Raw genomic sequence first — 18,062 nt, 5'->3', positions numbered from 1 at the left:
TTCAGAAGCATCAGCCACACTTTGCATAGCATCTTGGAGCAGGGTTATGTCTGCCTGAGTAGGTGTTGATTGTTGTAAAATTTCAAGCTTTGTTTGGATATCATCGATCAAGTGATGAAAATGAGATAGCTCAGATTCAGTGTTGAGGTTTTCAAGTTTTGTGATCTGTTGATGGACACTGACGAGGGTGTCTACAATACCAGGCAAGCGGGATTCTAGAGATTCTTGTACATCTGTCAAATCACTTTGCACTGCTGCTATTGTACCCTCAAGATGGGTTATGGTACTTTGAATTTTTCCAAAATCTTCATATGTTTCAAGTTGCAGCTTAATATTGGCAACACTCCGAGTTATTGCACTCAAAGCATCAGAAGATGGCAAGTTGTTCATAAAATTTTCAAGTGTCTCAATTTTTTCTTTAACCTCGGCTATGTCATTGTTCAGAGGGTCCAGATTAGGTATCTGTAGTGATTGAATCTGTTCCTTTAGAGTGGAAATCACTAGATCAAAATCTTCTTGTGACTTTATGCTTTTGACAATTGTTTGGAGCTGTGTCTGGACATTATTTATCTGCTCTTCCAATTGTTGTTTCAATTGCTCAGAGTTGGAGGCCTGGGTCTTAAATTTGGCTTGAAGAGCTGCTACAGCCTCCTCTAAACTTTGAAAATTATCCAATGTTGCCAGGTCAGTATATTTCTGAAGCAGCACTTTGAGTTCTGAGTCAATTTTAAGAAGAGGGACCATGCATTGTGATTGTAAATTTGTAATTTCTAGTTGAAGACTGGCATTGAGTGTGGTTTGTAAAGCTTGTAAATCACTTCTTAATTTCTTGACTCTGACATCAAGCATCAGAATCTCATCACTGTGATCTTCATGCCTTGTATGGCCAAATATATCATTAGGCATTTTGATTTAGTGGTTATTTATTATTGAATATCTAATTCTTAATTCTATAAAAAAAGGTATAAGCTTGTCATAGAATCCCGGGACCTCAATATATAAGCAGTCACCAGCAGAAACAGTATATACAGTGCCAGAAATCATGTTTGAGTGCTTAATTCTATAAATATTTCTCCCTATTGAAATCTTGACATTACCCTCGGGGGTTGTAATAAATTGTAATTGACCACCTACAGGTAATTGGTAATGATTTAAATTATTGTTAAATATGTACAATATTTTACCTGTTTTATCATCAACATCTGTAAGTATGCTGTTCAGATGAATAATTAACAAAGCACTTAGTTTAGATATTATATCAGAAGAGGGTGCTGGTGTTGGCAGGTCCATAATAGCCTGTTTTTTGAACCCAAATAAGTTCATAGGCATGTTTATTTATTTCAAATCATGCTCTGTAATTGGGCATTGATTACCATTTTTCAAATCACAATGACCCCATGGTAAAGTATGTATGCCACATGATAAAATGCATCTCTTATCATCATGTGGGTCCAGAGCTATTTTTCTTACAATATTGCTAGTCAACAAGTGATTTTTACTCTGAATTCTATTTTCTGATGTTCTGATTAAACTCTGGGTTTTGAGACAATTTTTGTAATCTTTAAATTCAAGCACTTTGTCTACAGTTACTCTGCCAATGCCCTTGGCTTTTTTGACAACAGCACCACCACATGTTTCAAAACTGTACATCTTGGCCCTTAACCCAGCAAATGCCACAATAACATCACCAAATGTCTCATCTTTTAACTTGCCAGGCACCTTTTTGTTGTGGGGTTGAATCTTTGTATGTTCACTGGTATCAAAATATTTAAGCAATTCAGGCTGTGACATATCTTGATAAACATCTTCTGTCTGAATATCAAGAATAAAACTATCTGTGTCCATGTACATCAGTTTTACACGATCATCATAAATAGGCTTCAACACATCATAATAGAGCTTTAACATGTGTAATTTGACCAATTCCAATATCACAGCCCCTACATAAATAGGCTTATCAAACTTAATCTTTGTTTTTTTCATGTTGAGGAGTGCCATATTTTCATCATAAATTCTTCTATAATTGAAATTAGGCTTTGTAATCAATTTTTTGCTCAGGCTGGGGTCAGTAATTATTTTAACATCAGTATGTTTTCTGACATTTTCTATGGTTTTGCCATATACAGAATTGACCATCAATTTCAACAAGGTCTTATCAAATTGGCTCATTGCAGATGTTCGAAGCTCTGTGTTTGTATCAATATATGGTTTCAACCATCTTGAGTGCCTGAACCTCAAACTTTGCCAACTTTGGTCACTTGAACACCATGATTCATTAGGAACTGGAGGTTTTTGTAATATATGACATAATCCTGTTTTGGCTCTAGAGTCATCATGAGCTTCTTCTGTTTAGAGCCAGGTGAGCACTCAACCTCAGGAATTGGGGGCAGATCAGAAAATGTGTTGTGTAAATAATCTGGAATTGTCAGATCAACTTCTAAGAACAGGCCATAGTTACTGTCATCAAAATCCTTAAGATCTTCAATATTGAAATCTTCAACCCACTCAAGCCCTGCATATGGCAGTTTATCCATCATAGCATAACCATACAGGCTATTGGCATCCACATACAGTATATAATTTGATGGCAGTGCTGGATCATAATCAGGAATATATTTGTTATTAGCTCTGGCATATCTCTGAGAGCATTGCACCATGCCCCCTCTTATACATTGTTCCATAAACAGATACATGTCCTGATCTTGGATCAGATCCAATTGCATTTTAGTGTTTAAAAGCATTGCAGACCATGCTAAGCCTGGAGCACTGTAAAAATACATTGGATCCAGTTTATAATTTTCCATGGAAGATTTTCTGAATGCCTGAAGTATATCAGCTAAGAGAGTGACATCAAGTTTTAAATATGCCTTGTGATAATCACCAAATGTCTGGCATTTTAAATTGTTCCACATCAACTGGGCATGGTGATAATCTTCATCAGTGATTCCAGATCCTCTGAGTTTGCTGTAAAAGTCTTGTTGTGGTGGCAGAGCACACTCATCAAATTTAGAAAAATCTGTAACATAATCATATGGGTATACACCCTTCCGCCTAATTAATTTCAGGTCCTGATTTGGAAACAAAGCACATGTGATTTTGAATTGATCATCAGATAATTGACTGGCCAGTGTAGCCAGGCTAGCAGACAGAATTCTGTAGGAATCAAGAAATCTTAAGTGAATAGGAACACCATTAACTTCAATTTTCTTGCTAATAGCAATATATTTCTCATCATTTTCTGCTAAAATATTTAAATTCTGCTTGTCAAACCCCTCGTACCTGATCAGATGATGGAAATCATAATTGGATGCACCATGGCAAAATATAGGGACACATTTTGGTCTCTGGATCTTAATATTACAGCTATTACACAGGGCCATTTTGAATTTACCATCTGTATGAGAATGGTGATGCACCTTGATATTTGTATCTGAAAATTCAGAATCACATACCGGGCATTTTTCTGCATTGTTGAAATCTTCAATCTGTTTCTCTGTTAAAGGCAACATAGGTTTTGATTTTAATAAGACATTAGATGCTATGTCATGCCACTCATTTTCTATTCTGTGTGCAAATTCTTTGATGGCATCTGGTCCCATGTATAAATATTCTTCACTAACAACACCATCCTGTACAACAACATAATAAAAACTAGAAGGTTCATGTAACTGGTATGATGTAATTGAAGATTCATCAGGATCTGGGCTGCATAATGCAAGGGGTTCGAGGTTTGATTCAAAATCACAGACTATATATGCTGGGTGTTCCAACAATGCTTCAAATTTTTTGAATTTGGCATTTTCACTTGGACTGGGCATCACCAATGAACAGGTTTATGGTTGCCACAGTATTTCAGATGCTCAATTAACTTGTTTTTAGCAATTTCTGTATTCACTTCCCGAACCCCATTTACCGTTTTTTGACCATCAAATACAGTTAAACATCTTCGGCACAACTTAAATATTCTATTAAATTTGTCTAGTTGTTTTCTTACTAAAGCTTCAAGACTGTGTATCAGAGTGTAATGGTGTGTGTCATCCCCTTCAATTAAGAGCATATCAATCGGAACAGCAGAATCATCATCAAGTGTACTGATTCTGAGAGGTGCTATCAAGCAATTGCCACGACCAGTGGAACAAATAAATACATTAATAGATAATTGTTTACCATTGATATCCCTGGCCTTTTTTTCAAATTTATCAATATTCTGAACAGACATTGGATATTCTAAGCCCTCCATAGCATCATCAAAATCGTGTTCATGTTGTTTATAATAAGTTATTCGCTCAGGATTCCTTAAAACTGGATACAAAGCAGCTAAAATACACCACAGAAAGCATTTCTCATCATTATTTTCTATGTTAACCACAGCTTTTTTGTTTTTAATATTGGCAGGTAATGGCAGATATGTAGAACCTTGTAATGGGCTGAATTCAGAAATATTAATATATAACTTGTGTGGAGATCCGCATAGGCTCCATCCTGATTCTTTTGCTGCAAATTCAGAGTGTTTAATATTCAATTGCTCTACCAAACGGCTTATTATTTTGTCTAAATTTGCATTTGAATATACAGCTACAGTTTCTGTTATGTGGGGCTGTGTAAATTTTGTGCCATTTGGCTTCTTATATTGTGTAAACAATTTGAGGGACAGCTTATAAGAGCCATTTTGTGCATTTAGAATTGCCTGCACATCAGGATTTATACTGTTCAAAAAATTCTTAATGTCACATCTTGGCTCTGATTTAAAACAGTGATCCCTAAGTTGGCCATTAAAACTGCTATGGATGGGTTCATAGCGTGGCTGCTTTGCTGCTCTAGCATTAACAGGGGCTTCATGCTTCCTTTTCAGACCAGATGTAGATGGCTGTGAGGGCAATATTGATGACTGTACATAACAAGTACACTTATGCCTTTTGTAATATGCCTTGCTTAATATTTTATGGCATCTTGGACACATTTTTGTAGCCTTTCTGCATTTCTTAGGGTCACAAATATGCCGGTGCCTAGACCAATTAGAACTAGATATATTTTTATTACACTGATTGCAATATTTTTGATTTGGCTTTTTTTTTGTTTGTGTATATAAAATTTCTTGGTCCAAAAAAACAGAACTATGGATAATATGCCAAAATAATTATAACAGCAGTTAGTGGCTGAGCTGGTGCTTTTATACCCAGACAACAGCAGTAACTAGGCTCTGGTGATCCCCAATATAAAATAATTTTGCTCTATTATGCTGTTGTACAACACACTTTACCAGGTTTCAAACCTCAGCTGTATATCAGCTAGCAGTGAATATTCTCAAAATCTCACGTGTGGGGATATTATTTTGCCACATGTATTTCAATCTTATACATTTTATCAGGCCTCAAACCCAGAGCTCTTGTTTACAAGGCAGCAATATTAACACTTCTCCATGGGGAGGCATACACATTTTACCAGGGCTCAAACCCAGAGCTCTTGTTTACAAGGCAGCAATATTAACACTTCTCCATGGGGGGCCTCAAACCCAGAAGCTTTTGATTACAAAGCAGCAATACCAACTCTTTGCCATCAGGGGAGGCCTACACATTTTACCAGGGCTCAAACCCAGAGCTCTTGTTTACAAGGCAGCAATATTAACACTTCTCCATGGGGAGGCCTCAAACCCAGAAGCTTTTGATTACAAAGCATATAAGCCATGGGACTATGTCCACATTCTATTGAGTATCAGAACCCAGGAGCTATGAGCTCTATATCAGCTAAATACAATCAAAGTTGGACTTTGAACTGTGCAATGAATATTCTGTAAGTCTCACTTGTGTATATATTATCAGAACAAGGCAAAACCTGAATTGGGCTCAGGCATACATGACAACATGCAAAAGGGTAATGTTCTTTTACTAAGAATTTTCCCCTATTACACAGAAATATTAATGGAAGTTTTATGCCCTTTCAGTGAATTACACAGAAATATCATTAATGCCCCCTTTTAGCTGTGTAGATTATATCTCTTGCGTGCTAGCATATGAAAGCCTCCAAGCATGCATCATACATGACAACATGCAAGAGGCTAATATTCTTTTACTAAGAATTTCTCTCTATTACACAGAAATATTAATTGAAGTTTTGTGCTCTTTCAGTGAATTACACAGAAATATTATTAATGCCCCTTTTCAGCTGTGTAGGTTATATCCCTTGCGTGCTAGCATATTAAAGCCCCCAGGCGTGCATAATTTATTACCGGGCAAGCAATTTCTCAGAAATGTATTAGTCTATCAGACAATTTTGATCAGGAAAATTGATGCATTTCTGAACTAAATAATTGCCCCGAGCAATAAAACTGATTAAAGATTAAGAAGAAAACAGAATTTGCAGCCTGCCTTTGTCCAAGGTAATTCTCTATTGAATTAGATCTGTAAGTTGTTAAGAGTATGAGGATATGAGCACTTTTGGTTTAGTTTTAGGTGTAGCAAAAACAATATCAAGAGGGGCATATTTTTGACAAGCTTATGGACAAACTGAGAGATTCAGCCTTTGCACACATGGCTAAATCTGTCTGAGGGGGGTTCTTCATTTGTACACTAGGGCTCAAAATTCTTTAGATTTAAATATGTACACACATGGCCGATTGAGGCATATGCCCCTCTTGACATTGTTTTAAGTGTAGCCAAATCGGGCTGTTTAATCATATGGGCTCTTCATTTGTACACTGTATGATACTTCATTTGTACACTAGGGCTCAAAATTCTTTAGATTTAAATATGTGCACACTTGGCCGATTGGGGCATATGGGCATTTTGGCATAGTTTTAAGTGTAGCCAAATCGGGCATATGAGCTCTTCATTTGTATGATTTTGTGCTAATAATATCATCAATACTACTACTCAGTTCGATATCGTGTGTATCCAGTGTCAGTGTTACACAACGATACACCAACATTTGAACGCTCTAGATGCAGCCCGCAGATCGGTAAATTGTTTTTTTTTAAAAGCTGGTGTCCCAATCCAAATAATTTTACTCGTAAATATCTTTCAATTTGAAATTTTACATTAAAAATAAATTATGACGTAACGATAGACAGCATTAGTGCTATTATGTTTAAGCACTTTGACAAATATAATATCTGGATTTACCCAGTTATAAAGATAAGCACGACAAACTACGTTCTTGAATGTACTTTCTTTCTTTTACAGAACGATGAAAGAACGTGGAGAATGGCCTGCTGACCTGACGTATGTGACTTGTAACGAATATGACGACAGCACTGCCCCCACAAGGACCAACTTAGACTTAAAGAAAGCTTTGAAAGAGGTGAGGTTTTGAAAGTGTTGGTGTGAATTATGGCTGGTGCCTGCTTGTCAGAAGTTAGAACTTATTGTTTTCCAAATAATAAGGAGATTATAAACACATCATATCGAACACGGCATGGACGTACGACATTCATAAGTAGTTACCAGATATTATAGTTGTTGCAGGTCTGCAACAATTTTTAAAATTAAAATTGTCTTTATTGACATTTATTTGTATTGCTTTATCTTGCATAAGCAATATTTTATATAATTTATTTGGCGTTGTGCATTGTAAATGCATTGCAGTTGTCTTGAGAGAGATTTATTCATTCAGATTTAGTGATGGCAATTTCAGCTCATAAACCAATCATGCCTGTTGCAGGTGTGCACAGATGTAGTGTTTTAACTTTTATAAGAGAACATTTATTCGTAATCATTTGAATTGCGTAAGGTACATTTGATTTGATTATCTTCGGTTTGCGTTGTGCATTGCAGATCATTTGCAGTCATCGCGAGATTTTTATTCCTTCAGATTCAGTGATGGCAGTTTCAGCCCATTGGACAATCAGTGTTCAAAGTCATGTCCCATTCTCGAGAAATGTGTAGTAGTTTATATTTGTTATTTCATGGTAATGCGTTTTACGTGATGAGAGTTTCGCAGCATCTGTACGCATGAATGTTTCTAAATTTAAACTTTATAATTCTTGTACACACACCTTTATTTGTAATTAACGTAATTATTTACATCCTTATTGTTTTCCAAACAAATTGATATCGCGTTGTGCATCGAAGATCATTCGCAGTCGTTCAATACAAATGACGTTTGCATATTTTTCTCCTTTCCCATCACGTGTTGGCAGCTTCAGCCCATGACGCAAAATAGTGTGCAAAGTCGTCTACAAATATACGTTAAGAGATTAAATGAACGTAGGGTCAGAAAAGGACACTGCATATTTTTTTTGTTACAACATGGATTTAGATATGGAATATTTACAATTCATTTCAAACTTTCTGTCTTGCAGATTATCACCAACAAAATTCCATGCGTGCACAAAAGTATATAGGAATGTTAAAGTTTCACATCCACGACTTTGGAGTTGACAGGTTGAAGTGAACTTACGACCACGTTAGTTTAGTAGCATGTGTGCCGATGGATATTTGTAAACCGCGAATTTTCGTGGGTGATTTCAGAATTTCATTTTTCTTCAATGGAAGTCGCTTCTCACCTTTACTCACCTAACAGAACGTAACATAACCTTGCCGTGAAAGGTTCTTGGAGCTATCCGTGTATTTTTCTAATTTTTAAAAACGAAATTAACTATGGTGCCTAACGTAACTCAACCTAACCTAACCTTTCCGTGAATTGTTCATGGGGCTATGAGTGCATTTTACTAATTTTTAAAAACGAATTTCAGTATGTTGCCTAACCTAACTCAACCTAACCTAACCTTTCCGTGAATTGTTCGTGGGGCTATGAGTGCATTTTACTAATTTTTAAAAACGAATTTCACTATGTTGCCTAACCTAACTCAACCTAACCTAGCCTTGCCGTGAAAGGTTCGTGGGGCTATCCGTGCTTTTTTCTAATTTTTAAAAACGAATCTAACTATTTTACCTAACCTAACTCAACCTAACCTGACCTTGCCGTGAATAGGTCGTGGGGTTATTCGTGGATTTTACTAATTTTATAAACGAATTTAACTATGTTGGTTAACCTAACTCAACCTAACCTAACTTTTCCTTGAATGGTTAGTGGGCTATCCGTGCATTTTCCTAATTTTTAAAAACGAATTTATCTATGTTGCCTAACCTAAGTCAACCTAACCTAACCTTGTCTTGGATGGTTCGTGGGACTATATGTGCTTTTTTTGTAATTTTATAAACGAATTTAACTGTTACGTAACCTAACTCAACCTAACCTAACCTTGTCGTGAATGATTCGTGGGGATATCCTTGCATTTTTCTAATTTTAAAAAAACGAATTTAACTATGTTGCCTAACCTAACTCAACCTAACCTAACCTTGTCGTGCATGGTTCGTGGGGCTATCCGTGTTTTTTTCTAATTTTATAAACTAATTTAACTATGTTGCCTAACCTAACTCAACCTAACCTAACCTTGCCGTGAATGGTTCGTGGGGCTATCCGTGCATTTTTCTAAATTTTAAAAACGAATTTCACTATGTTGCCTAACCTAACTCAACCTAACCTAACCTTTTCGTGAATGGTTCGTGGGCCTATGCGTGCTTTTTTCTCATTTTATAAACGAATTTAACTATGTTGCCTAACCTAACTTAACCTAACCTAACCTTTCCGTGAATGGTTCGTGGGGCTATCAGTGCATTTTTCTAATTTTATAAACGAATTTAACTATGTTGCTTAACCTAACTCAACCTAACCTAACCTTGTCGTGAATGGTTCGTGGGCCTATCCGTGCATTCATTTCTAATTTTATAAACGAATTTAACTATGTTGCTTAACCTAACTCAACCTAACCTAACCTTGCCGTGAATGGTTAGTGGGCTATCCGTGCATTTTCATAATTTTTAAAAAAGAATTTAACTATGTTGCCTAACCTAACTCAACCTAACCTAACCTTGTCGTGGATGGTTCGTGGGGCTATCCGTGTTTTTTCTAATTTTATAAACTAATTTAACTATGTTGCCTAACCTAACTCAACCTAACCTAACCTTGTCGTGAATGGTTCGTGGGGCTATCCGTGCTTTTTTCTAATTTTATAAACGAATTTAACTATGTAGCCTAACCTAACTCAACCTAACCTAACCTTGTCGTGAATGGTTCGTGGCCCTACCGGAGCTTTTTTCTAATTTTTTAAAACGAATTTAACTATGTTGCCTAACCTAACTCAACCTAACCTAACCTTGTCGTGAATGGTTCGTGGGGCTATACGTGCTTTTTTCTAATTTTTAAAAACGAATTTAACTATGTTGCCTAACCTAACTCAACCTAACCTAACCTTGTCGTGAATGGTTCGTGGGGCTATCCGTGCATTTTTCTAATTTTATATACGAATTTAACTATGTTGCCTAACCTAACTCAACCTAACCTAACCTTGTCGTGAATGGTTCGTGGGCCTACCGGGGTCTTTTTTCTAATTTTTTAAAACGAATTTAACTATGTTCCCTAACCTAACTCAACCTAACCTAACCTTGTCGTGAATGGTTCGTGAGGCTAGCTATTAATTATTTTCTAATTTTAAGAAACTATTTTCACTATGCTTGCCTAACCTAACTGAACCTAACCTAACCTCCCGTGAATGGTTCGTGGTGCTAACTATTAATTTTTTTCTAATTTTAAGAAACTATTTTCACTATGCTTGCCTAACCTAACTGAACCTAACCTAACCTTGAAGTGAATGGTTCGTAGGGCTAACTATTATTTTTTTCCTAATTGTAAGAAACTATTTTCACTATGCTTGCCTAACCTAACTCAACCTAACCTAACCTTGAAGTGAATGGTTCGTGGGGCTAACAATTAATTTTTTTCTAATTTTAAGAAACTTTTTTGACTATGCTTGCTTAAGGTAACTGAACCTAACCTAAGCTTGAAGTGAATGGTTCGTGGGGCTAACTATTAATTTTTTTCTAATTTTGAGAAACTATTTTCACTATGCTTGCCTAATCTAACTCAACCTAACCTAACCTTGCCGTGAATGGTTCCTGGGGCTATCCGTGCATTTTTCTAATTTTCTAAACGAATTTAACTATGTTGCCCAACCTAACTCAACCTAACCTAACCTTGTCGTGAATGGTTCGTGTGCCTATCCGTGCTTTTTTCTAATTTTATACACGAATTTCACTATGTTGCCCTACCTAACTCAACCTAACCTAACCTTCCCGTGAATGGTTTGTGGGGCTATCCGTGCTTTTTTAACTTTATAAACGAATTTAACTATGTTGCCTAACCTAACTCAACCTAACCTAACCTTGTCTTGGATGGTTCGTGAGGCTATCCGTGCTTTTTTGTAATTTTAAAAAAGAATTTAACTATGTTACCTAACCTAACTCAACCTAACCTAACCTTGTCGTAAATGATTCGTGGGGCTATCCGTGCATTTTTCTAATTTAAAAAAAACGAATTTAACTATGTTGCCTAACCTAACTCAACCTAACCTAACCTTTTCGTGCATGGTTCGTGGGGCTATCCGTGTTTTTTCTAATTTTATAAACTAATTTAACTATGTTGCCTAACCTAACTCAACCTAACCTAACCTTGTCGTGAATGGTTCGTGGCCCTACAGGGGCTTTTTTCTAATTTTTTAAAACGAATTAAACTATGTTGCCTAACCTAACTCAACCTAACCTAACCTTGTCGTGGATGGTTCGTGGGGCTATCCGTGTTTTTTCTAATTTTATAAACTAATTTAACTATGTTGCCTAACCTAACTCAACCTAACCTAACCTTGTCGTGAATGGTTCGTGGGGCTATCCGTGCTTTTTTCTAATTTTATAAACTAATTTAACTATGTTGCCTAACCTAACTCAACCTAACCTAATCCTGTCGTGAATGGTTCGTGGGGCTATCCGAGGATTTCTTCTAGTTTTAAAAACGAATTTAACTATGTAGCCTAACCTAACTCAACCTAACCTAACCTTGTCGTGAATGGTACGTGGGGCTATCCGTGAATTTTACTATTTTTTTAACGAATTTAACTATGTTGCCTAACCTAACTCAACCTAACCTAACCTTCTCGTGAATGGTTCGTGGGGCTATCCTTGCTTTTTTCTAATTTTAAAACACGAATTTAACTATGTTGCCTAACCTAACTCAACCTAACCTAACCTTGCCACTATTGGTTCGTGGAGCTATCCGTGCATTTTTTCTAATTTTTATAAACGAATTTAACTATGTTGCCTAACCTAACTGAACCTAACCTAACCTTGTCCTGAATGGTTCGTGGGGCTATCCGTGCTTTTTTCTAATTTTTATAAACGAATTTAACTATGTTGCCTAACCTAACTCAACCTAACCTAATCCTGTCGTGAATGGTTCGTGGGGCTATCCGAGGATTTCTTCTAGTTTTAAAAACGAATTTAACTATGTAGCCTAACCTAACTCAACCTAACCTAACCTTGTCGTGAATGGTACGTGGGGCTATCCGTGAATTTTACTATTTTTTTAACGAATTTAACTATGTTGCCTAACCTAACTCAACCTAACCTAACCTTCCCGTGAATGGTTCGTGGGGCTATCCTTGCTTTTTTCTAATTTTATAAACCAATTTAACTATGTTGCCTAACCTAACTCAACCTAACCTAACTTTGCCGTGAATGGTTCGTGGGGCTATCCGTGCATTTTTCTAATTTTAAAAAAACGAATTTAACTATGTTGCCTAAACTAAACGTTGCCGTGAATGGTTCGTGGGACTATCCTTGCATTTTCGTAATTTTTATAAACCAATTTAACTATGTTGCCTAACCTAACTCAACCTAACCTAACTTTGCCGTGAATGGTTCGTGCGGCTATCCGAGTTTTACCTGATTTTATAAAGGAATTTTAGTATGTTGCCTAACCTAACTCAACCTAACCTAACCTTGCCGTGAATGGTTCGTGGGGCTATCCGTGCATTCCTTTAAAATTTTATAAACGAATTTAACTATGTTGCGCAACCTAACTGAACCTAACCTAACCTTGTCGCGAATGGTTCGTGGGGCTATCCGTGCTTTTTCTAATTTTGTAAACGAATTTAACTATGTTACCTAACCGAACTCAACCTAACCTAACCTTGCCGTGAATGGTTCGTGGGACTATCCGTGCATTCCTTTCTAATTTTATAAACGAATTTAACTATGTTGCCTAACCTAACTCAACCTAACCTAACCTTGTCGTGAATGGCTCGTGGGGCTATCCGTGCATTTTTCTAATTTTATATACGAATTTAACTATGTTGCGTAACCTAACTCAACCTAACCTAACCTTGTCGCGAATGGTTCGTGGGGCTAGCTATTAATTATTTTCTAATTTTAAGAAACTATTTTCACTATGCTTGCCTAACCTAACTGAACCTAACCTAACCTTGAAGTGAATGGTTCGTGGGGCTAGCTATTAATTATTTTCTAATTTTAAGAAACTATTTTCACTATGCTTGCCTAACCTAACTGAACCTAACCTAACCTCCCGTGAATGGTTCGTGGGGCTAACTATTAATTTTTTTCTAATTTTAAGAAACTATTTTCACTATGCTTGCCTAACCTAACTGAACCTAACCTAACCTTGAAGTGAATGGTTCGTGGGGCTAACTATTAATTTTTTCCTAATTGTAAGAAACTATTTTCACTATGCTTGCCTAACCTAACTCAACCTAACCTAACCTTGAAGTGAATGGTTCGTGGGGCTAACAATTAATTTTTTTCTAATTTTAAGAAACTATTTTCACTATGCTTGCCTAACCTAACTGAACCTAACCTAACTTCCCGTGAATGGTTCGTGGGGCTAACTATTAATTTTTTTCTAATTTTAAGAAACTATTTTCACTGTGTTAGCCTAAAGTAACTCAACCTAACCTAACCTTCCCGTGAATGGTTAGTGTGGCTAACTATTAATTTTTCTCTAATTTTAAGAAACTATTTTCACTATGCCTGCCTAACATAACTGAACCTAACTTAACCTTGAAGTGAATGGTTCGTGGGGCTAGCTATTAATTTTTTTCTAATTTCAAGAAACTATTTTCACTATGCTTGCCTAAACTAACTGAACCTAACCTAACCTTGAAGTGAATGGCTCGTGGGGCTAACTATTAATTTTTTCTATTTTTAAGAAACTTTTTTCACTATGCTTGCCTAAGGTAACTGAACCTAACCTAAGCTTGAAGTGAATGGTTCGTGGGGCTAGCTATTAATTTTTTTCTAATTTTAAGAAACTATTTTCACTATGCTTGCCTAATCTAACTCAACCTAACCTAACCTTGCCGTGAATGGTTCGTGGAGATATCCGTGCTTTTTTCTAATTTTTATAAACGAATTTAACTATGTTGCCTAACCTAACTCAACCTAACCTAACCTTGTCGTGAATGGCTCGTGGGGCTATCCGTGCATTTTTCTAATTTTATATACGAATTTAACTATGTTGCGTAACCTAACTCAACCTAACCTAACCTTGTCGCGAATGGTTCGTGGGGCTAGCTATTAATTATTTTCTAATTTTAAGAAACTATTTTCACTATGCTTGCCTAACCTAACTGAACCTAACCTAACCTTGAAGTGAATGGTTCGTGGGGCTAGCTATTAATTATTTTCTAATTTTAAGAAACTATTTTCACTATGCTTGCCTAACCTAACTGAACCTAACCTAACCTCCCGTGAATGGTTCGTGGGGCTAACTATTAATTTTTTTCTAATTTTAAGAAACTATTTTCACTATGCTTGCCTAACCTAACTGAACCTAACCTAACCTTGAAGTGAATGGTTCGTGGGGCTAACTATTAATTTTTTCCTAATTGTAAGAAACTATTTTCACTATGCTTGCCTAACCTAACTCAACCTAACCTAACCTTGAAGTGAATGGTTCGTGGGGCTAACAATTAATTTTTTTCTAATTTTAAGAAACTATTTTCACTATGCTTGCCTAACCTAACTGAACCTAACCTAACTTCCCGTGAATGGTTCGTGGGGCTAACTATTAATTTTTTTCTAATTTTAAGAAACTATTTTCACTGTGTTAGCCTAAAGTAACTCAACCTAACCTAACCTTCCCGTGAATGGTTAGTGTGGCTAACTATTAATTTTTCTCTAATTTTAAGAAACTATTTTCACTATGCCTGCCTAACATAACTGAACCTAACTTAACCTTGAAGTGAATGGTTCGTGGGGCTAGCTATTAATTTTTTTCTAATTTCAAGAAACTATTTTCACTATGCTTGCCTAAACTAACTGAACCTAACCTAACCTTGAAGTGAATGGCTCGTGGGGCTAACTATTAATTTTTTCTATTTTTAAGAAACTTTTTTCACTATGCTTGCCTAAGGTAACTGAACCTAACCTAAGCTTGAAGTGAATGGTTCGTGGGGCTAGCTATTAATTTTTTTCTAATTTTAAGAAACTATTTTCACTATGCTTGCCTAATCTAACTCAACCTAACCTAACCTTGCCGTGAATGGTTCGTGGAGCTATCCGTGCTTTTTTCTAATTTTTATAAACGAATTTAACTATGTTGCCTAACCTAACTCAACCTAACCTAACCTTGTCGTGAATGGTTCGTGGGGCTATCCGAGGATTTCTTCTAGTTTTAAAAACGAATTTAACTATGTAGCCTAACCTAACTCAACCTAACCTAACCTTGTCGTGAATGGTACGTGGGGCTATCCGTGAATTTTACTATTTTTTTAACGAATTTAACTATGTTGCCTAACCTAACTCAACCTAACCTAACCTTCTCGTGAATGGTTCGTGGGGCTATCCTTGCTTTTTTCTAATTTTAAAACACGAATTTAACTATGTTGCCTAACCTAACTCAACCTAACCTAACCTTGCCACTATTGGTTCGTGGAGCTATCCGTGCATTTTTTCTAATTTTTATAAACGAATTTAACTATGTTGCCTAACCTAACTGAACCTAACCTAACCTTGTCCTGAATGGTTCGTGGGGCTATCCGTGCTTTTTTCTAATTTTTATAAACGAATTTAACTATGTTGCCTAACCTAACTCAACCTAACCTAATCCTGTCGTGAATGGTTCGTGGGGCTATCCGAGGATTTCTTCTAGTTTTAAAAACGAATTTAACTATGTAGCCTAACCTAACTCAACCTAACCTAACCTTGTCGTGAATGGTACGTGGGGCTATCCGTGAATTTTACTATTTTTTTAACGAATTTAACTATGTTGCCTAACCTAACTCAACCTAACCTAACCTTCCCGTGAATGGTTCGTGGGGCTATCCTTGCTTTTTTCTAATTTTATAAACCAATTTAACTATGTTGCCTAACCTAACTCAACCTAACCTAACTTTGCCGTGAATGGTTCGTGGGGCTATCCGTGCATTTTTCTAATTTTAAAAAAACGAATTTAACTATGTTGCCTAAACTAAACGTTGCCGTGAATGGTTCGTGGGACTATCCTTGCATTTTCGTAATTTTTATAAACCAATTTAACTATGTTGCCTAACCTAACTCAACCTAACCTAACTTTGCCGTGAATGGTTCGTGCGGCTATCCGAGTTTTACCTGATTTTATAAAGGAATTTTAGTATGTTGCCTAACCTAACTCAACCTAACCTAACCTTGCCGTGAATGGTTCGTGGGGCTATCCGTGCATTCCTTTAAAATTTTATAAACGAATTTAACTATGTTGCGCAACCTAACTGAACCTAACCTAACCTTGTCGCGAATGGTTCGTGGGGCTATCCGTGCTTTTTCTAATTTTGTAAACGAATTTAACTATGTTACCTAACCGAACTCAACCTAACCTAACCTTGCCGTGAATGGTTCGTGGGACTATCCGTGCATTCCTTTCTAATTTTATAAACGAATTTAACTATGTTGCCTAACCTAACTCAACCTAACCTAACCTTGTCGTGAATGGCTCGTGGGGCTATCCGTGCATTTTTCTAATTTTATATACGAATTTAACTATGTTGCGTAACCTAACTCAACCTAACCTAACCTTGTCGCGAATGGTTCGTGGGGCTAGCTATTAATTATTTTCTAATTTTAAGAAACTATTTTCACTATGCTTGCCTAACCTAACTGAACCTAACCTAACCTTGAAGTGAATGGTTCGTGGGGCTAGCTATTAATTATTTTCTAATTTTAAGAAACTATTTTCACTATGCTTGCCTAACCTAACTGAACCTAACCTAACCTCCCGTGAATGGTTCGTGGGGCTAACTATTAATTTTTTTCTAATTTTAAGAAACTATTTTCACTATGCTTGCCTAACCTAACTGAACCTAACCTAACCTTGAAGTGAATGGTTCGTGGGGCTAACTATTAATTTTTTCCTAATTGTAAGAAACTATTTTCACTATGCTTGCCTAACCTAACTCAACCTAACCTAACCTTGAAGTGAATGGTTCGTGGGGCTAACAATTAATTTTTTTCTAATTTTAAGAAACTATTTTCACTATGCTTGCCTAACCTAACTGAACCTAACCTAACTTCCCGTGAATGGTTCGTGGGGCTAACTATTAATTTTTTTCTAATTTTAAGAAACTATTTTCACTGTGTTAGCCTAAAGTAACTCAACCTAACCTAACCTTCCCGTGAATGGTTAGTGTGGCTAACTATTAATTTTTCTCTAATTTTAAGAAACTGTTTTCACTATGCCTGCCTAACATAACTGAACCTAACTTAACCTTGAAGTGAATGGTTCGTGGGGCTAGCTATTAATTTTTTTCTAATTTCAAGAAACTATTTTCACTATGCTTGCCTAAACTAACTGAACCTAACCTAACCTTGAAGTGAATGGCTCGTGGGGCTAACTATTAATTTTTTCTATTTTTAAGAAACTTTTTTCACTATGCTTGCCTAAGGTAACTGAACCTAACCTAAGCTTGAAGTGAATGGTTCGTGGGGCTAGCTATTAATTTTTTTCTAATTTTAAGAAACTATTTTCACTATGCTTGCCTAATCTAACTCAACCTAACCTAACCTTGCCGTGAATGGTTCGTGGAGCTATCCGTGCTTTTTTCTAATTTTTATAAACGAATTTAACTATGTTGCCTAACCTAACTCAACCTAACCTAACCTTGTCGTGAATGGTTCGTGGGGCTATCCGAGGATTTCTTCTAGTCTTAAAAAAGAATTTAACTATGTAGCCTAACCTAACTCAACCTA

General features: G+C 36.3%; 1 protein-coding gene across 1 annotated transcript in view; it reads left to right on the top strand.

The window, feature by feature from the left end:
- The window catches only part of LOC145984499 (ionotropic receptor 25a-like), a 148,762-nt gene that overhangs the window by 46,064 nt on the left and 84,636 nt on the right, over positions 1-18,062 (top strand). Inside the window, exon 8 of the mRNA XM_083118157.1 lies at positions 7,179-7,296. Within this exon, the coding sequence (XP_082974283.1) occupies positions 7,179-7,296 (118 nt within the window). The remainder of the gene's footprint in view (positions 1-7,178; positions 7,297-18,062) is intronic.

The sequence above is a fragment of the Lepisma saccharinum genome, chromosome 1 (genome assembly GCF_977018435.1).
Source record: "Lepisma saccharinum chromosome 1, izLepSacc3.1, whole genome shotgun sequence".
Lineage (NCBI taxonomy): Eukaryota > Metazoa > Arthropoda > Insecta > Zygentoma > Lepismatidae > Lepisma > Lepisma saccharinum.
The sequence above is the reverse complement of the archived record's forward strand: the minus strand, read 5'-3'. Positions and strand labels throughout refer to the sequence as shown.